The 22,378-nt window shown below is 40.0% G+C and overlaps 1 protein-coding gene across 1 annotated transcript; it reads left to right on the forward strand.

Moving 5' to 3' along the window:
• The first annotated feature begins 8,988 nt into the window (after window positions 1-8,988).
• On the forward strand, window positions 8,989-14,187 carry LOC102790593 (protocadherin gamma-C3-like). The gene is made up of 4 exons (XM_006799488.3): window positions 8,989-11,629; window positions 12,545-12,606; window positions 12,690-12,802; window positions 13,122-14,187. The coding sequence occupies exons 1-4, from the start codon at window positions 9,113-9,115 to the stop codon at window positions 13,391-13,393; spliced, it is 2,964 nt and encodes a 987-aa protein (XP_006799551.2). The 5' UTR covers window positions 8,989-9,112; the 3' UTR covers window positions 13,394-14,187.
• Window positions 14,188-22,378: the final 8,191 nt, after the last annotated feature.

Below are 22,378 nucleotides of genomic sequence, written 5' to 3' on the forward strand. Positions count from 1 at the left end.
ACATTGAACACATTTTATAAGTGGACAGAAACTTGTAAATAACTCATAAAAGAATAAAGTTACTTTGAAACCAAGCACACCACTGTTTTTCTTGTGACATTACCAATAAGTTTGATGTGTCACATGGCCCTCTTCCTATTGAAAAAACAAAAGTTGTATCCAAGATGGCCGACTTCTAAATGGCCACCATGGTCACCACCCATCTTGAAGAGTTTGCCCCCTCACATATACTAATGTGCCACAAACAGGACTTTAATATCACCAACCATTTCCATTTTATTACGTGGCCCACCCTGTAGTACTGCATAAACAATAATCAATTCAGAATTTTTTAATACATCTCATCAACTATCATCAAGCTTTTTATTTATTTTTTATTCTGTATGTTGGTGTTTTGATGGGACTTAACTGCTTTCCCAAACAACACCTTTTGTTTTTCACCCCACAAGTTTGTTAAAATTACTTTTGTTGTTTTATCCACATGCCTGTCTGCCTCCTGGGGCCTCCACTACAGTACAAAGCAAGTTCAAATTACCCAATATTGTTCCCTTATCTGGCTTCGCTTGCACCAACATTGGCAATCCTGCTAAGCAGTCACAGACATAGACAGGCCTACTAACAGCAGAGCTGAGCACTATATTTTAAAAATAAAGATCAAAATATTGGCTAAAGAAAAATAGAAGCTGAAAGCAACAGTACTGATAAAAGAAAAAGAGAAAGGCTTTGACAGGATTGTAGTATGATTATAGCTATACACTTAAATGTCCATAGAGAGATTTCACTTTTGTTACATTGTTCATAAATTGCTTTCATAGGTCTGAAAACCCAAGGTTAAGGTTACCTCGCTAAGCCCCTAATCCTGCATCATAGGACAAACCTCTGGTGTCTGCACTCTGGCTCGGTTTTGAAATAATAATGACAGCTCTTCCAGCATATCAGCAGCCTTTCTTACCAAATTCCCACACAACATCTCACTTTCTCAAATTGTAAAGTAAAAGCTACTATCTATTTGAACCAGTTCATTAGTTAATGGGGACCATTTGGTATTTGATCATACTGATTTTGCTTACTTGAGTGTTTTTACATTTTTTAATATATTTTATTTTGAAACCAAAGAAAGGAACAGAAGACGATATCAGGACAAAATAGTAACAAAATAATCATTTGGTATAAACATTAAAATGAGTGTGTGTTTTGTGTTTGTATGTGTGCATCATTCCTAAGCATGACTCTGTTCAGTCTAAAAGAGGATATTTGTGAAAGAGGAACAAAAAGTAAGAAAAAAACTAATGAAAAAATAGAAATAAAGCTAGATAAATAGTTAAGCGTGGTTGTGTACTTACAAAGATATAAGGAGATGTATTGGGAGTACTGGGGAAGGCACTGGCAAATTATCGATCAATCATGAGTTATGGACACGGGGGTGACTCAGGATGATGTCCTCATCGAGACCTGCTTTGGCGGTTCAATAGGACAGTGTCTGCCAGCTTTTTATGATGTTCAATACAGTGTACTTTTATCTGTTATTAAATTATGCAGTTTTAAATTGCCCCCAGACCCAACAGAAGGGAGCCTACTAAACGCTTTTCTCTTCTTCAAAGAAAAAAAAGAGTTAAAAAAAAACCATGTTTACTTTTGTTATGAATTGTATTTAAATTGTGCCACTTTGCAGCTGTGGTTCGCTACAAATGTGAACTTGAACTGTTCTTCTTGTAATGCTTTAAGATATGGTTTATCAGCTTGTTTTTTTCCTGTTGTATGAATATAGTATTTTTTATTTTTTTATCAGAGCTAGAGTGTCTCACAGAAAGCAATTTTCTTCAAAGCTTACAGATGTTTGCCCCTCTTATCATAAGTGCTAACTGGATCATTGATGAAATCAAGTGTCAAAACCACATTGTTTTGCTGATTGTCTGAGGTTGGCTTCCCAAGGCCTTGTTTAACATAAAAACACAAACAGAATACAAAAGATGATTTTTGACTCTTTCTTTATTTCATAGAGTTTAGCAGGTTAGAGGAGAGTGCTTACAGTGCAGGGTATAGAAGCAGCATTACACTTGCAAATGCTATGAACATGCTGTGTTAAGACATGATCAAAAATGATACTGAATGAACACGTGCAGCTTTAGCTATCTGGAAACAAAAGCATGCCATTAGTCTGAGATCTTTATTAAAAATACGTCCTCTGATCACTTCTGTAGCGATGATTCTAATCATATAAAGTTCATTTCAGTTATAGCAGTTATATTGCATAAGAATTAAGGCTTTATTGTAAATTTGTGTGTATTTTTGTTTGAGCACTCCAAGCTGCAACCCTGTATTGACTGTGAGCATGCTTATGTACTTTGAAGCACTATCATGAATGAGCATAAGTGGCAAATCATATTCAGAGACATGAAAGATTTATTGCCAGAGAAATGATAACACTCAGCAACACCAAAAGTAAGCTACGGAGAGAAAGAATTTAAAATAGGCATGCTCAGTAATTGTCAGATATATATAGATTATCTGCCATGAGAGGTGTGCATATTGCAGAGGGATAGCATAATAGGTTTGAGTTGATAAGAGGATGACAGAGAAGTGGTGTCAGTGAAACACAGACAGTTGAAAATCAGCTAAATCAATATTTATGTATGGTGTGCAAGCTATACTGGTACACCAAAATGGTGCATTTCCACTCAGGAATTAAATTAAATATATTAAAAAAAATTGTATTCATTTTTGACTAAAGAGCACTCTTCAATCAAGACTACTGTGATGAAACTAAACATAAAAAAAAATCATATTGTAATGTAGAATGAAAAGCATAATTTTCCATTTCCATTTTCATTTATTTTCCTAAAAATAAATAATGGGGGCAGCATGGACCATCTCTGCGTAATATCTTAATAACCTTCCACTCATTAGTGTGCTTGGATTACAGCTGCTCTGGAGGGTCAGCAGCACAAAATAGGTCATGCATGTGTGAAGCATTATGGCTTACATTTCATTATGTTTTCAGAAAAAAAAATATTCACATGTGGCAACTCGGGTACAGAATCTCAGTACACGTTTGAATAAAATTCACTGATATGCATGTGTAGGCCCATTACTGCGACTCGAGACGCAGACTGTGGAGAGGCAGGAGAGGAGTTAACCAGGGTGCCTGACCCGGTTTATCATAGATGAAATGTTAGCTTCTCTGGTTTTATCTCTAAAGTCGGATGCTTTTCCTCATTTTCTCTGTCCCCCTCGGGTCCTCAGGTGCTGCTGCATTTCAATGCCATAAATTTTGGTGTGAAGTTTGTGCTACAAAAAAAAAATAAAAAAATTTACAATCCAATTCTAAGTGAGTGTCTGGTTCTAATTCAGTGTATTTTCAACAAAACTCAATTTCAGCAACTTAGTCACCTGAGTGAACACCTTAACTGCAGTCCACTCAACATAAGGTCCAAAACATGACAAAATCCAGAGACTTTTAAACAGTGATTTCACACAGTGTGACATCACTCAATCTAGCAGCAATTACTACCCAGCTAAACTATTTTTCTGATAAAGGTTTTGAAATGCAGATCATACTGTGGGGCTAGAAGTAGTTAGCACTGTCAACTCACAGCAAGAAGGGCCTGAGTTTTAATCCTCCTCCAGTTTGGAATTGTTATGTTCTACCTGTTCTGCCCGGATACTCAAGCTGCCCAGCACAGTGCAAAGACATGCTTGTTAGGTTGACTGGTGATTCTATTCAATTCAATTCAATTTATTTATATAGCGCCAAATCACAACAAAAGTCGCCTCAAGGCGCTTCATAGATACAGAGAAAAACCCAACAATCATATGACCCCCTATGAGCAAGCACTTTGGCAACAGTGGGAAGGAAAAACTCCCTTTTAACAGGAAGAAACCTCCGGCAGAACCAGGCTCAGGGAGGGGCGGCCATCTGCTGCGACCGGTTGGGGTGAGAGAAGGAAGACAGGAAATCAGCTAAATCAATATTTATGTATGCATTCTAGATTCCAGTGAATGTGAGTGTACATATTTGTCTGACTCTATGTGTTGGCCCTGCAATAAACTGTGGGCCTGTCCTGGGTGAACCCCACTTCTTGCCCTATGACAACTGGTATAGCCTCCAGCCAATCCAAGATCCTGAATTGGATAACCAATTATGAAATATGGCTTGATGGGTGGATGGATCATGCTGCAGTCCTGACACCACCTCACAGATGTACATTAGAACTACAGATCAGAGGTTTGTCAGCATGCAGCTATTCTTCACTTGCTTTGAAATACGACTGTGTGTCAAGTCTACGGCTGAGCATTACTTACTAAACATTAGTATGAAAATAGGAAACATCAGGGCTAGGTTAAAGAGATTCAAACAGTAAAATTGTTTTTCTAAGCCAAGAGGGACTTTCTGAACATCAAAACATGGCTAAAGGTCTCTTTGTTTTTTCCTCGTCATTTCACTGGTAAATAATTCAGAAGCATTATATTTAAATTGATCTGACTAATTTGTTTACAGCAAGTTCCTGTTCTGTGGCACATGAAAGGCAGACCACAGGACAAAATAAAACAAAACAGAGAGAGGAGGAATGGAGAAGTATGCTGCAGCAGGATAATGAGCCCCAAAACACCTCAAAGTTTTGCAAGAACTACTAGAAGACCAAAGAGTACTGACAGATATGGATATTTCTCTACAGTCATCTAACCTCCACCCCTCTCAATATTCATGAATTGAGAGAGCAAAGCATTCTTGAAGTCACAAGAAATTTTTTTTGAAACTCTCGGATCGTGCTGACAGGAGGTTTCGCACAAACTTGTTCATGCGGCTCAAGTGCGTGCTGCTTGGCCCAATGCCACAATTGCCACAATTCCAGTGAGTAAATAACTAGTGAGAAAAGTTTTGTATACCATGACAGTGAAACAGTGAGCCAACAGGCATAGTTCCTGAAAGCAGCTTAATGGTATTCATTCATTTAATAATGAATAAAAATGAAAAAAATAAATAAAAATAAAAATTCCAGGAAAATTAAAAAGTATCTTTTCATCAAGCTTGAACACAACCATGTGGCAGCCTCTGGGACTTAAAAAAGGAAGTCAGTGCCAATGACCAGTTGAAGCTGACTTCAAAAGTCAGTCACTCCCCACAGACTCCTGTGCTAAAATTCCCAACTTGCCACATAATTTAGATGTTTACTTTGTGTTAATTTTTGGCCAAATCTCTTACAAAATCATTGATGCCTAAATCCAATGTTTACAGGTTACTGCAATAACACCATGTGACTCAAGCTCTGGGTTTTAAGAACAAAATACATGTGTGTTTTGCTAAAAAAAAAAAAAGAAAAAAAAAGTTAAAACTGAAAATGAAAATGAAATTTACTAAACCCCAAGCAGAAATACATAGACATACTGATTACTGGATAGACATGTCCAGTGTGAGGAAATGCCACTTTAGCTGGTTAGTATGATTGCAAATATGCTCGGTCCAGATTGTTGGCTGAACAAAACAAACAGGGAACAAAGATCTTGCGGCTTTTGCAACACATCCAAAGACACAATTAATATTTCACACAGTGTCTTTGAAGACAGTGTCATATGCCTATTATATATCATCAGTAATACAAAAATTTTCAGTCATAAGCTATGAGATCCTCATTTTCACCAGTGTCTTTTTTCACACATCCTGTTTCAAATTATTATAGTGACAAAATAAGAATGTCATTGACAACATTTTCAACAACCTACAGATACCAAGCTATCATGATAAATTAACAATGCAGGTCAAAGACGTTGAAGAAAAGTCCCAACTCCCGTCTCCAGTCTGATTATTCATCCCTGCTAGTTATGAATACAGCAAGAAAGGAGAAACTTCTCAAAATACTCTCTAACAGACTGTCCTATGAGTGAAGAATACTATTCTACACAGAGTGAGCAGTCTATGAGTTGAAGCATGCTTGTGAGCTGTAGCACAGAAACATCTGCTTGTTGGCGGGGGCAATTGTTTAGGCTGTCTGTATCCGGCAGTGACCTGAATTATTCCATAATCTCTGAGCCTGAATGGTTAAGACGAACGTTCTTCTTTAGAGGCAAAGGCATTTCCTGCTGTTGGTGTGTGTATGTTGATGTGTGATATATGTGATATGTGATGACTACAACTATTATTATTTACTGCAAAGTCAGAAAATGTTGTGACTTTGCAGTGGCAATAATAGACCTGTGTAGTCATTAGTAAAAGTTAGTAAGAAATATTAATAAACGGTCTAGTCATGGGTCACGTGTTTCATAGTTTTAGTCATCTGCAAATAAAATCTTAATGAAAAAATTAAGTTAGGAGGAGTCAGAATGGTGCGTGAACTATTTGAATCTAGCTGGAATTGCAGATCTGCATCCATTTTTTGCACCTTGCCATGTTTTTACTCTTGTTTGGTTTTAAGAGATATAGAAATAAGATGCTGAAAGAATACTAATTACTATAATATTATACTCAATCCATATATCGCCAAACAGTCCAATTCAGAGGTCCTTCTAGTATAGCTGGCTTTATATCCACTAATTGGATCATATGTTGACTTCTGATTTCTCATTTTTTCCAATGGAGGGTGTCCTATTAGTACAAGATTTCTTTTTGACTTGTTTTGTTTTGTTTTGTGTTTTTTTAGTTAGGGGAAATGCAAAATAAAGATAAAGCAAGACATAATGTTATCACGTAAAAAAAAACAACTGCTTTATTGGTCCAGGGAGGAAAGGGGTTTTATGTAAAACCTTGAGGAGACTTTAGACAGCACAGGCACAATGTGATTTTACTGCTGTGTTATGTTAAAAAAGTACCTGTCATTGTGCTAGTTTTATGATGAATAGTATGCTGATTCTTGCTGCACAGCAATTTCTGTAAAAATCGAATGAAGACAAAGGCCTTAACATCTAATTTCCTCTCCATTCTTTCATTAACTGATTTTTTTGTTACTCTGTGGGGTAAAGAACAACAGTTTTGCAGTGCAACAAAGACTTTAATAAAAAACACAATCAAACGCACGCATGAGGTAATATCCAAATGGATTTTTTCAAGACTGTTCAATTACTTTTAATGAAAATCTGTGTTTACAGATGGATTACACAAATTGAAGTAAACCCTCTTTTTTCTCCAGTAGTGCTTTTTCTTTTACTGGGTGCATTTGATGAACTCAAATCATCACTTACTTTCTTATCTACCCTATATGAATGTATGCACACTAGACTGGCATATTATTAGCAACCTTTTCCTGTGGAAATTTATGCTGTTCATAGCAATTTACAAACCATGCAATGTTTGTGTTTAGCACCCCTTCCCCATTCGGTGACTGTCCATGAAATAACAGGAACACAAGAGGGGGATCTAAACACTTTGTGGCAAGAAAAACAGGATAGGTAGCTATGAATGTTCCTTGGAACCATGACAGTCGATCATGTGAAAAGACATATTTGTCAGTTGGCTGTCGGCGTTTCATGCCAGGTGATGCGTAACATCTGCAATAGTTCTGTAAGGGGTTAAATGGAATTCAAAATGATTAGTTGAACTCAGAGCATGTTACATGATGAGCAGACCATTTAAGCAGAATGCAAAACACTGTTTCCAACGTTTTTCTGTTTTTTTAAAGGCAAAAGTAGGCTAACCTTTTCTAATCCTGCAGTTTTAAAGCTGAAAAGTGGTTAAAGACAAAGGGATTGATAGTCTACTTTAGCCCTTTAGTGAGGTGTGTGTGTGTGTGTGTGTGTGTGTGTGTGTGTGTGTGTGTGTGAGAGAGAGAGAGAGAGAGAGAGAGAGAGGAAGAGTCGGGGGTGACAGTAAGATAATCTCTTTTGTGTTTTTGATCCCTAAATGTGGTGGTTGTGTCCCCTTATCCCAGCTACTTAGTTTCTGCTATGCGTAAGTGATGCCATGTACTTAGGCTATGAAAAGCAGGTCAGTATGACCACTGAGAGAAAACCACATGTGCATCGCATGGATAGCCGTGGGATTATTCCTCACAAAATGTCTTAATTCCACTGTTCACTAATGATCCAGGGAAAATGCCCTCTAATCTCCATTCCATTAATTAAAAAGAGCATGAGCCAGTAGAAAACCTCACCATCTGCTGCAGTTTCATTCCTGCGGACAGATTGTGTTTTCAGTTTTAAACAGGGGAATGGGGATTTTTTTTTTCTTTTTTTCTGAGCAAATGGGTGAAGTAAGCATTGAGGTGGGTAGTAAACATAATGCAACTGCTCTATTTAAGTACTAATACACTGAAATATGCTCGGAAAAAGATGTTTTAAACAGTAACAGTGCCTGCCAGGGTACTTTGATGGGGTTTGCGCTTATTCATAACATTTTTACAGCTTACAGACTTTGCAAGGATATCGCAGTCAGAATGACATTAACCTTTCAAAACTTCATTGATGTTTTGCCATAAATGAATATATACTGATTGTTTTCCCTTTTATTTTCCTCTAACCTGACAAAGATTAAAACGAGATTCTTACACCGATGTTATTCTAATAAATCGTTATCACAGGCCCATTTTTTTATAAGATAACAAGTTTATGAGTTTCTACACGTGTTATTAATTTCTCAGTCATTTGTAGCAGGATCATTTTTGTTCCCTTTTTATTTCCTTATTCTGATATAGTAAAGGCATTTTTTTGAAAATCTGAAAGTAGTTTGATTACATTGCACAATTATAACTTTTTACCAGTTTTGTGAGTTAGCGTGACTACACTGCAGTAAGGTGTGCTTATGTCCGATTTCATTTCACTGTTATACTCTGTTATAAGAAATTGCATCTTGTACTTTTGACCTGCAGTCAAAGTCTAGAGACTGTGACATAAATTTGATCAGGCTAGTAGGCGAAAGATTATCCCACCAGATGTCGTTTCTCCTCTATTGGAACAGTGGGGCCAATAATAAACACAGACACAGTAATCTGAGGCAGGCGAGTAGCCCTTGCGCGTCCCTTTCTCTCTTCTCTTCTCTTTTCTCTCGGGCATGCAGTGGCTGTTCCAGTCCAGCCAGTGTCAAGTTTTATCCCGGCTGTATGTTGGACAGTTCAGATTCAATCATCTTTTATGAGTACACTACAGACATAGTCCTTGTGAGTTGCCGAATTGCTTCTGCCTACAGATGGACATACAGGGCGCGATGAAAAGACTGAGTGGGAAATGGCATGTAGTCTACTATTTGGCATTGTTCATGTATTTCTTGGATGCAGTCTCGGGACAGATACGTTACTCGATCCCAGAGGAACTAGAGCACGGAGCTTTTGTTGGCAATATTGCTGAAGACCTGGGTTTGGATTTGGATAAGCTCTCCGCGCGCAGATTCCGGATAGTCTCTGGCACTAAGAAGCAGTATGTGGAGGTAAATCTGGAAAATGGAGTTTTGTTCGTCAATGAAAGAATTGATCGCGAAGAACTGTGCGAGCAGAGTTTGTCCTGCTCTTTTCACTTGCAAGTGGTTATAGAAAACCCACTGGAACTCTACAGGGTAGAGATGGACATTTTGGACGTGAATGACAACTCCCCTAATTTCCCGTGGACCGAATTTAATCTGGACATATCAGAGTCATCTGCGCCAGGTTCCCGTTTCCCACTTGAGAGCGCACAAGACTTAGACGTGGGATCCAACTCCCTCCGCACCTACTTGTTAAGTGTAAACGAACACTTCTTCTTGGATATACAGACGCGCAGTGACGGCAGTAAATTTGCAGAGCTAGTTCTGCAAAACCCGCTGGACAGAGAGCAGCAGAGTGCGCATCAGATGGTGCTCACGGCCGTGGATGGAGGCGCACCGGAGAGATCAGGCACTGTGCAAATTGACATCACCGTTCTGGACGCAAACGATAACGCGCCTGTGTTTGATCAGTCGTTTTACAGAGTGAGGCTGGCCGAAAACGCGCCCAAAGGTACAGTTGTTATAAAACTTAACGCTTCCGATCTTGACGAGGGTTCCAACGCTGATATCACCTATTCATTCAGTGGCCACGCTCCCATCAAGGTGCGCCAGCTTTTCAGCGTGGATTCAGAAACGGGGGAGATCAAAGTCAAAGGAGTGATAGATTACGAAAAGACCAGGATGCATGAAATTTATGTCCAGGCTAAAGATAAAGGCCCATCTGCCGTAGCAGTTCACTGTAAAGTGCTGGTCAGCGTTTTGGATAAAAATGACAACCTCCCAGAGGTGATCTTAACATCTGTATCCACACCTGTGCAGGAGGACGCTCCTCCCGGGACGGTAATAGCCGTCATAAGCGTGATGGACAAAGACTCAGGTGAAAACGGGAATGTGGACTGCGAGATCCCCCATCACGTCCCATTTCAGCTCCACTCGTCATTTAAGAATTACTACACTTTGGTTACCTGCGATTTTTTGGATAGGGAGGCAGTCGCGGAGTACAACATCACTCTCACTGCCCGAGATATGGGTTCCCCTCCTTTATTCACCAGGAAAACAATTTTAGTGCAAGTGTCTGATGTGAACGACAACACGCCGAACTTTAAACAGCCTTCGTACACTGTGTATCTGACAGAGAATAACGCGCCGGGGGCGTCTATTTGTGCGGTGACTGCACTGGATCCCGATTCTGGTCAAAATGCGTACTTGTCATATTCAGTCCTAGAAGGTGACATACACGGAATGCCCGTGTCCACGTATGTGTCCGTAAACTCAGACAACGGTAACATTTACGCGCTGCGATCCTTTGATCACGAGCAACTCAAAAACTTTCCGATCACGGTTCAAGCTCAAGACGCGGGATTCCCGCCTCTGAGCAGCAACGTTACAGTGAACATCTTCATTTTGGACCAAAACGACAATGCACCTGTTATAGTTTCACATGTTCCGCAAAACGGCACTGCGCCCAGCGAAACTGTGCCCAGATCAGTTGACGCAGGCTATCTTGTTACCAAAATCAGCGCGGAGGACGCAGATGCGGGTCAGAACTCGAGGCTTTTCTATGAGATGCTCCAAGCAACAGACCCGAGTTTGTTCAGCATTGCTCTTTACACGGGTGAAATCAGGACGATACGCCAGTTAGTGGAGAAAGACCCCACGAGGCATAGACTGGTCATTCTGGTGAAGGACAATGGTCAGCCACCCCTCTCGGCCACAGTTTCCATCATTCTGTCAGTGGTTGACAGCCTGCCAGATTCCCCGCCCGATCTGGGTGACCTGTCACTAAGCCCACATCACAGCACCAACTTTACACTGTACTTAATCGTGTCTCTGGGCGCAGTGTCCTTCACATTTCTAGTGGCTATTATCGTCCTCGTTGCGGTGAGGGGACTGAAAGGCAGACCTTCCAACAAAGAGTCCAAGTTCCCCCCCATCAGCTGCTGCTGCTGCTGCTCTCGTTCAGAAATATCCACTACCACAGAAGTGTTCAAAAAGTCCAACTTAAATGTCCGCATGTCCACGGGCGCGTCAGAAGTAAACAGCAATGGCGCACTCCCCCAGGTCTATTGCTACAAAATGTGCCTGACACCGGAATCATCCAAAAGCGACTTCATGTTCCTAAAACCGTGCAGCCCGGTAATGTCAGTTCAGCAGAATAATGCCAAGAGCACAGACTACCTGACTTCTGGATGGAGCGCGCTGGACCACAATGAGCTGTCCAACAAAAGAGCAGCAACCCCAAACGAGGTAATGTGCTGAAATGAAGTGACTGAATAGACGAAGACAGTGCTTTTCCTTCTCTGTCTTACTATCCACTTTAAGGCATCACAAACTATATCCACTCTGTCATGTCTCATCCCAGCCCTCTTCCTGCCATGCTGCATTTTATAGGCCTTCTACAGGCATAACTTCCATAAAACATCTAATATGCTGGGAGAAGATGGAGCACAATCATTTACTTTACTTTACTGATGGTTTCCGAACACATGTATGCTAATCTGTAAAATCCTAAAGTCAGATTAGATGCTATTATGTATGCTGTGTACACGCATACACACACATATAGATACATTTACATATAAAGATACATACATACATATATTTTATACTTTACTACTTTATTTTATTCATCCTTTTTTTGTAATAAAACAAATGAGGTTGACTCTACACCTAGTAACTAATGAAATAGAAAATACAGCCTCAACCCTGTACCTTGTAGCATAAGCTACCCTGCTGTTTGGAAGATCACAGTGTGACAAGGTGTGTAACACTGGCATAAAAGGTGCTGCAGGGATAAAAGAGATACACGTTTTTATCAGCAACTTGAAGCTATCTTTTGATGTTAACACAACTCCTGGCGCATTTGTGCTCTAGTCAGCAGCATTAGTGTCTGCACCTCACATTAGCCACATATTCTCAGATTAAGCAGTAACTCCTTTATCAATTTTCAAAGCCTTACTTTTATGTTTGACAGTCGCAAAAGATATGTAAGACAGAAAAAAATGTGTCACAAGTTTAAAGCTTTAAACTGACTTTCTGTTGGCTTTCTCTTAACTTCAAACCTATCCACCGCTGACAGCCAACAAGACTACACCTACACAGCAGTGTTCTCCCTGAAGTTCTCACTGATATTCAAAGTTTCTTTATGTTTTAAACTGGCAGCTCAAGTATTCAAACAAGGACTGGACGTGGACCAACAACCAGCGCAACTCGGCATACAAGAGGTGAGTACATAGCTGACTCAGTTGGGCAAACACTCACACACACATTTGAATTTACACTTCTGTTATTTCTCTTATCTTTCCAGGTATAGCTCAGCAAATATGGAGGGCACGCTTTCACGCCAACCAAAATTTGACTCTGATGGGTTTTCCTGCTCTGTGGCACCACAGTACTGGACTTGGGGGAACCACATGAATGGTGGGTGGTAGATGTGCAATTTTGGCACATTATTGTTCTTGTAAACGAGGGTGGCGGTGTGGCTGGGATTTCTGTGCCTGAGGATTTAGTGCGACATTAAAAATGGGGAAACCAAAAGGGAGATAATACCAGGCCCCTAAACCGGGGGAATTTTAATGCATCAACATGAGGATTATAAGTCCCTGAAAGAAGTGTTATTTGCACAAAAAAAAATTAAGAAAATGCCTTTAAAACCGCCTTATTCAAATCAAAAAGACTGTATTTAAATATGAAGAAATAATCTCCAAAAGCAAATTTTAATGTATGCATATTTTTTCAGACTGCAAGATGCCTCTTCAAGAGCGAGCAGCTCCAAACTATTCATGGACTAACAAGTCCACACAGCCTCATCCTGAAACACCGGACTACCAGCACAACGTGTACATTCCGGGCACCACAACTGGATACAGCACTCTGAAGCTGGCACCAAGAGGAGAACTGGACGTATACAACACTTTCTCCACTTTTGGAAAGAAAAAGAAATTCATCTCAAACTATGAACACTCTTTTGACAAAGATGGCAGTCATATAAGTAATTCTATATTTAAGTAATCCAAAACGTCAGCGAGGACATGCCAAACACTTGTTGTCAATGTACTGGTCATGTGTCCGTAGCTTCTCTGTGTGTCAAAGTTGTGAATAAACTACTGTAACTGTGCTAGCAGTACTTTTCATAGGTTTCTATTAATAGCCAGCATTTAACAAATGTACTTTTAAGGTGGGATTTTTTTTCTAAAATATAAAACTACAACTGTTTTACTACGACAATAAAAGGTTTGTGCGACTAGTATCCTGCATGTCTTTATCCATTTACTGTCCATAATGCACAGGCAATGCAAAACAGTATGGAAATGTACCGAAAGAGAAGTCGAGAAAAGCAATGTAACATTTTTTTTTTAATTAAAGCAATTAATCTGTCAAATATAAATAAAAAAGAGGATTAAGTTGAAGAGTGTAAGCACTGAAGCTGTACATCTTACACTGAGGGATTTTGTTACAGGGAATAACATCACAGCTATAATATATTTCCTCTGTCTCGTGCGGTCGACCATCACACTAACACGTCACAGTGAATTGTTGGTGACATTTTGAAGGGCAATAACGCCAGTGAAGTGATGCGGATCCTGTAAAGTTATGGCAAAAGACTTACAGCTCCTGGACAGTAAATGGAAAGCATAAGAGCACATAATTCACTTATGGGTTGCATGTATTCATGATGTATTCATTATTAGTGGTTGGGCTTGTATATTAATGAGTGTTTACATAATTATTCTTAGTAGGAATTATTACTCTGTATATATGCTGTACAGAATAAATGAATAAACTTGAGACCAGCTCTAAAACTTCATTTGTTTTCGTTATGTTTTTTTTTTTTTTTTTTTTGGCGGGGGGGGGGGTCTCTTTCGACAAAGCTGCTACATTTTTATGGCTATGTGATGAACCGAAGTTAATTTTGGAAGTTAATGTGACTCAAAAGTGATGGTCACTTTCACCATGAATAACTACGCACATGGGGTAGCTCAGGTACAGCAGGTACCTACTAATCTGAAGGTTGGTGGTTTGAACCACGTCTGGTCCAGTGTGCATCCTGAATGTCTTTGGGGAAGATACTAACCCCAAGTTGCTCTCCAGTGCCTCAGTGGGGGTACGAATGTGTGTAAATGTTAGTGCACTATGGTGTAAGAGTGAAACAAATAGATGGGTTTTTTTGCTACCTATTAAAAGAGACCACTTCAATGTGGTCTTCCATTAAAACGCTTTTAGAAAATGGTGAGTAAAAATCTAATCTTCACATTAAATCAGTTGTTCTTTGCCAGCTCCTGACACTAATGCTGGGCTCCACTGGTTCCAGAGGTGAAGCATCCAGTCATATTTTAAAGATAAAACTATGATGTGTTTGGGCATATGGCTTTGAATGCCTTTTAACCTTTTTCATGAAGCTTTCCTCAGTAAAGACACGGCTTTTAAACTGCACTGTGGGAATTATCCACAGGATCCATTGTCTTTAACTGAGCTATTACAGGCTAGTGGGTTAATCATGGGCTAGGGCCTGACTGCCTCAGTGAACTGCTTCAAGCTGAGTGCCAAGGGCCATTTTGGACTCTGAAAATCAAGTCATGAGGATAAAAACCTGGAAAAAAAGAACATTTTACTCTGTTATACAGAGACTATTAGGAATTTAGAAAACAAGTCCAATTATGCCCGTAACAACATCCTGCCAGAAATTACAGATAACGAAGCCAAGATTTATCTTTGACTGTATCATAACCAAAAACAGCCGAGCTTAGCAGTCCCATGTGCTCTAAGCAGGGACAGACAGCATATGTCCAGCTTCTGCTCTGTGTAAAATCTATTGACAGCCAAATCTGTGCTGCTTTATTTTCCTTTATCTCCAGTGACTATTCCCCCCACCAATCCATAGCTCCCACATCTCTGGCCAAGTGCAGGAATTTCATCTAATCTCCACCAGAGGGCGCGTTTACTTCATACATCTCTGGTGTGTTTTGGTGTGTCTTAAATACGTTAATAATAATAAATATTAAATAGGTTCCTGTTTCTTTTAATTGGTAAGTTAGTTGTTATGTTTAATTTGTGGTTTGATATATATATGTCTGTTTTTTTTTTTTTTTTTTTGTTTTTTTGTTTTTTTTTCTGCCTGTCCCATTTGGTTCTTTAGCCGTCAGAATTGTTGTCTGAAGACCAACAAGGATACCCAATGGATTTATTTTGCCAAATGGATCATCATGGCATTGCCGTATTGGTCCATTTGATCGACCTTTGTTTTTATTATTTATTTTATTTTATTTTCAGTTGTTACAGACGGGACAGACATGAGTGAGGGATAGGAAAGGGAGAAAGAAAGAGGAAGGAAAAGAAAAACAGAAGGGGAGAGGGACAGTGAGAAAGGGGGGGGGGGGGGGGAATATCTCCGGGATCACCTGTTGAGAGAAAAAGAATAGAAAACAAGCAAAAAAAAACCAAAACAAAGCAACATACTATACACAACACCATCCCATTAATCTAGCTAAGTGTAAACAGCAGTAAATACTAAATATTGAATGTTGTTGTGCAGCACGCAGGACAGACAGCGCACAATGTGCTTTGAAGTAGCAGCCAAGAAAGGTGTGATTTAAGTCTACGAACAGTGAACACCTGTGTGCACACCTGTGTGGATCGGCGCGCTTGTATTCAAATGGTTTCCCCATGTAATGGTCTGCAAGAGGATGTAGAGAGCCATAGCCCTGTCCCCCAGGGTATGAAGCAGGCATGGAGGAGATCCAGGCCCCAGACATCCAGAGGCCCCAGACTGCAAGAGCCCAAGGAGGACCACCAGAGGGGCATCCGTGCCACCTTCATGGTAAGGGCTGAGGATCCCCAGACGAGGGGTCACCCAGTAGCCACCGGGCAGAAACTAGAGGGGGCTGCACCGGCGTGCCCGCCGGCTCTGCCGGCAGCCAGCTGTGCCAGAGTGAACCGAGCCGCAGGCACAGAGGCCGGAGGCCCGAGGGCCCTCCGCGCCCCGGAAGAGGCCTGACTGAGCAGCAGGCGCCAGGCCCCGCCAAGTAGCCACCGGGAGTGAGCTGGCACATGACCTGAGCGCCCAGCCCCGGACACCAAGAACCAACAATGCACCGACCCCTGAGGGCATCAGTCACCGGCAGGGAGTGTGGTGAGGGGAGATAGGCCTCCACACTTGGAGGGCCTGGGAGTTCCCAGAGAGGTGGAGTCTAAGACCCGACCTGACATATAGACACAGACAAACAGGCACACACAGACACAGACATGCATTCCCACCCTCATGCACGCATATACAAACACTCAGCACTCACCCAACGTAGGAATAAACGTAAATGGACATGTACACACAATCACACTCCCCAAACATACTCTATACCCCGGGTCCAGGTATCCTCGCCCCCAGAGGGGGAAACGGCACCCAGACCCAAGAGATGTTACCCTTCCCTCCGGGGTGGAGGCCAGCAGACCGCCCCAGGCTCCGCAGCAGCAGGGAGGCCAATCGGACAGCCAGCATCTCTTCCCAGCCCCCCCGCCCCGATGGCTAGCAGAGAACGGGGGTGTGTTAAGACCCCATACCCTCCTCCTCCCGCTCAAGTGTAGTGTTGCTGCGTGTTGCTCTAAAGTGTGTTTAAAACAAGGGAGAGCATGGTGCTGCTGCCAGAGAGCAGCAGGTGTTAGCACGGCCCCTCCCGAGAACCCTCAATGTCTACATGGATTTAAAATTGAGAGGTGGGCACCAGCGCCAGAGGTAGGTTTGAATACACAGACCGTCTACTGGACGCCGTTAACGTGCCCACCCTCAAGGCCCTATATATATATATATATATATATATATATATGTGTGTGTGTGTTATGAGAGTGTAAGTAATGTGGATGTCTAAGTTGTGAGATAAAATTGAGGCACAGGTGGCCAGAAGAGGACAGGGGGGGGGGGGGGGGGGGGGGGGGGGGAATGTCTCCCCTGCACCCTGGTGACACACCCACACCCCAAAGCCCTACCTGTGTGGGTGGGTGTGGTGGAGCGTCTATGTCTGTTCTAAGAGCACTGATTGAGTTGTCAGAAGACATCCTGCTAACCTGCATTTAGTGAATAAACTTGGTAGAAAACCTTGCAAGGTTTAGGAGTGGAATAAATTCATGTTAAGGCTGTTATTTCCTGTTACATACAAAATAACAAAAAAAAGAAGAAATTTCCTTAAAATTTCCTTAATATTTGAAATACATTTTTATGAAAGCCTAATAATATATTGATATAATATATTATATAATTATTGATCAGTGTAGTGTTCAATCTGTGTTAGATGTACATCTTTGGAAGTCAGCACTGATTCATTGATAGTGCAGCTTTTTAATTCAATTATGTAAAACAGACTCAAATGACATTTTTAATTTATGTTCCCTGAAGCACATCTCCTTTCATTTAAAAGTTTTACTACTATTTCCACTGTTTTTAAAAATGAAAACCTGAATTGTGTTATATTCTGAGAGGTTTATGCCTCATTGCTTTTGTTTTTAGGCAAGATCCTGAAAACAGAGTGAAACATCTGAAAACAGAAATCCAGTATATAAGGCAAAAACAGAGGTTGTACCACTCTGAGTTGGAAAGTTAATATTTGTTATGACTACCTTTATTCTTCAACATAGCCAGAAATTTCTTAAACAAGCTCTATTGTAATTTTTTAGGTAGTCTTCAGGACTGGTTGTCCAGTCTTCTTGAAAGCTCTTTTTTGGACGTGGGTAGTCTCTTGTTCTGTCCTCTGTCAAGGTGATTTCACACTGTTTGAAATTACTGAAAATTAACCTGTTGCCAATCACATGTTTCAGATAGTCAGATAGTATTTGCAGCAGGTCATTATTTGATGGTTCCTTTCTCCCTTCATATTTTGTCAGTTTTCACAAGTTCTCCAAGACCACTAATTGAAACACATCATCAAAGCATGACAGAATCTCTGTCATGGTTTACAGATGGCTACTGTTGTACATCTCCTTCTTACATATTGATGAGTATATAAACAATATAAATATAATTATACACACACACACACACACACACACACACACACACGTATATATATATATATATATATATATATATATATATATATATATATATATATATATTACAGTTTTTTCTGAATGCTTAAACCCTAACTGTGATTCTTATAGCACAATTTCTAAAATTATTAATACTTATAGCAAAAGCACAAACACTGCTTTGCACTCAGTTTGCCATTTTGTAACACACACTTTGCAAACCTGTAGCTACAATCCACTGCACAGCACTCTTTTTGCAGAACTGTAAACACAACTCACTGCTTTACACTCAATTTCCAAATGATCAATGCACTCCTAGCAAAACTATACACGTTTAAGGCCATTATTTACACTATTTTGCCAACTGTCTGGCACACTGTCACATGTGAAAACTTTTTTAGATAATTAATTCACTTTGCAATCAGCCTAAGCTCTATAATACAGGTAAGCTCTGTGTGTGGAGTACAATGGAGGGAGCAGGAAGAGTGAGAAGTAGAGGAGGCCGAGGAAGAGGACGTGGAGGTGAAGAAGTAGGAAGAAGAGGACGACAAGGACAAGGAGGAGCAAGAGGAGGATGAGGAGGGGGGAGAGGAAGGGTAAGAAGAGTAAGACATAGAATTGCTGATGACATCAGAGCTACAATAGTGGACCATGTAATCAACCGTGGAATGACCCTGAGGGAAGCTGGTCGACGGGTCCAGCCTAACTCAAGCCGTTACACTGTAGCAAGTATCATAAGGACATTTTGAAATGAGAATCAGTTAGTACAGTCACTTTGCACTAAGATTTGTAGCACTGCCATATGCCAATGAGAAACACAACAATACCATAGATGTAAAAATACTGAAATTGTTACTTTACAGAATTGCTAGATGACCAGATGCTGGGGGCAGAGGAAGCATGTTCACTGCAGACCAAGAAACCCATATAGTCAATATGGCAATTGCAAATAATCCTATACTTGGAAATAAACACTTGTGTTTGCTTTGATGTGTGTGAATAATAGTACTTGAAGTTTGGATCCCTCTATGCTTACAGATCTATGACAAAAGTATGAGCTCAAACTGACATAGCCTACCTTGTGCACAGAGAAAGCAAAAGCCAGATGTGTATTTTATTCATACCATCAGTGTGTAGTTGGTGCATTGTGTGCTTATTAATGTGATGGCTTGTGTTAACTGTTGGATACAAAAATACCATTTTTACAAAGGTGTGGAGAGTTAAGCAAGGATTATTCGCTTTTACAAGAAAACTACAATGTTTTGCTGATTGGGTGAAGAGTTTTCTTATTTGTGTGTAGAGTTTTGCAAAAATAGCCAATAGTTACAAAAAATGTGCTCAAGCCATCAGAAAAAACTGTAATTGAGGAGGATGCTTTTGTTATGTTTGAATGATTCATAGGTAGTGTTTAACAAACAAACAAAAAATGCTTAGGTACAAGGACTGCACTGAAAACGCAAAATGAAATGAAAAAAGTATCCAGTTACCATGGATATATACATAATTAAATAATACATTTAATGTGGATGGGAGGATGGGTAGGGATGGGTATCGAAAACCGGTTCTTGTTGAGAACCGGTTCCCAGTGTTTCAATTCCTTGGAATTGTTTGCCATTTTTGCAAACGATTCCCTTATCAATTCCAGTCGCCCCGAATGACGTCACCACGTTGCGGAGCGTCATTTACCTGGCAGGAAACACGGCGCCTAAGCGGCTCAAACGCTCAAAAGTTTGGTTTTGCTTTACGAGAATGGATGACAACAGGGCAACTTGCAATACTTGCAAAGTAGATATTTCATTTAAGGGAGGAAACACTACGAATATACAAAAGCATTTGCTCACAAAACACACGATGACCTTAAATGAATGTCGTGTTTTTAATTCCGCTCCGGACTCGTGAATCTCAACCCAGCAGCAGCGGTAACGTTTGCACGTCCTCTCCCGTTAATGCGGCAGGTAAATAATCAACTAACAGTGCATATTATGTTAGCGCGATCTGCCTTATTACAAAACCTGCCATTACTGTGCATTTAGGTGACCATGATGAGAGAGACAGACCGAGTCTGGCTCAGATGCTGGCAGTTCTCACTGCAGTCTACCTTTAGCGTCTCCTTTCAGGCCAGGATAGACGAATGTCACCGAGCAGTGACTAAGTTTGTGGTCAAAGGTTTGCACCCATTTGCCACAGCAGATGATTTTCGGTAAGTGAATGTGTTTAATTGTAGGCAGGGACATTACTGGATATTCTTGTGTAATTGCTACAGAATAATTGATGTTATACTTTGTTATTGCTACAGAAGAATATTTATTTTATTATTTTACATTTACAATTTTTTTTCCTGGGGACCCTGTGACACCCCATTGAAGAGCCGTAGGCTGTGGATCTCTTAAGATCTCACTGTTGGGTTTGTAAGGCCATGTTACTCCTAAATTTCTATCTTGTTCAAAGAGAAGATATAAAACAAAGTTCTAAGCTATTAGACCTTAGTGTTCTCCTTTTTTAAAAAGAGTCGATAAGAGAATCGATAAAGAATCGAATCGTTAAACAGAATCGAAAATGGAATCGGAATCGTGAAAATCTTATCAATACCCATCCCTAAGGATGGGGGTGGCACTTTTCAAAAAGAAATTAGGGTTGGTTCAAGATTTTTGCACAGTCCTGTAGTTGTAATCGTTCTAGTAAACGATTATACAAGCTGAAACAAACTGAATCAGTAAATCTCTGTTCCTAATTAAGGCTCAGATGGCGTATGTGGTGCTTCTTGTTACGCTTGGTGAGGAGCTTAATCTCTTCCTCCTCTTGAGTAAAAGGTTAAAATGAGTTAACGTGTGTCATAATTAATTAAAATGAATTAAAACGCAAAAACAGTGGGCTATGTGAAGCTGCTGCCCTGGCAATCGCGGTTATAAGTTGAGGAAAACAGCCAACAACAGAATGTATGTAATTAACTATATTTTACTTTCTGCACAGACTCAAAGTCAACTCATGGAAAGATTGAAAGAATTCATGATAGTAATAAAAACTTATAACAGTGTTTACATATATGGCACAGGAGCAAAGTGTTTGAGCAATTCTTTCAAATGCATTAAAGACAACATAGTGTGTGCTTTGCATGTACAGTGTTTTCTGTAATTTTCTGTGTTGTCACTGGATGGAGCCAAAGGAAAAGAGAGAGATTAAGCATCACCCTCATCTTGTCATCTGCCATGTCAACACAAAATGGTTTAAGCTTGCAGAAAAAGCTGACAAGTAAAAATATGACAGCTAGGAGAAATAATGAGAAGCACTGTATGCTGCATAGGCTGTATTAAAGGGAGAGACTGAAGCTTCTTTGCAGTAGCTTAGCTCAAAAGGAAAAGGAAATTTTTCATCACAGGATTAGTAGAAGACTCAGGCTGCATGAAGACATGGAGGTAAAAAAAAAAAAAGCTAAACTAAAGGGTGACGGGTTGCCTTCACTGACGCCTCATCAGTAAAGTTAGTAAAAAAAAAGAAGAAGAAGAAGAAGAAGAAGAAAGACTGCATCTCCAGTTTAAAATAACACTTTTAGATGGTTTTAAAATATACATGAAACAAAATGTGACCATTTAAAATGATTAAAGTTTTTATGACATTTTTTATATCCCTGGATTTTCAAGTTGGACTCTTTGTCCTTATTGCAAAGAATCTTCTGTTTTTTCCCTTCCTTTTGGAACTTTAACCTTTGACTGAAGCATTACCTCCATTTAGCATATTTTTTAAGAGCTTGACTCTTTTTGGCCATTAATAACAGAATAAACCTTTAAAAATCTTTATTGTTGCAAATGCAAGTTAGCTCAAGCAAACTGAAAAAGTTTGCATGGTCCTCTAGGGAGCAGTTTCACTGGAAATGCATGCATTAAGTGGTCAGAAGGATACTCTGTCATGTTTGAATGTTTCGTGGATCCAAATGATTGATTAAGTGATTAGCTTTTTTCACTCCAAGTGGCAGCAAAAAACAAAGTC

The sequence above is a fragment of the Neolamprologus brichardi genome, chromosome 10 (assembly GCF_056152115.1).
Source record: "Neolamprologus brichardi isolate AB-2024 chromosome 10, ASM5615211v1, whole genome shotgun sequence".
NCBI lineage: Eukaryota > Metazoa > Chordata > Actinopteri > Cichliformes > Cichlidae > Neolamprologus > Neolamprologus brichardi.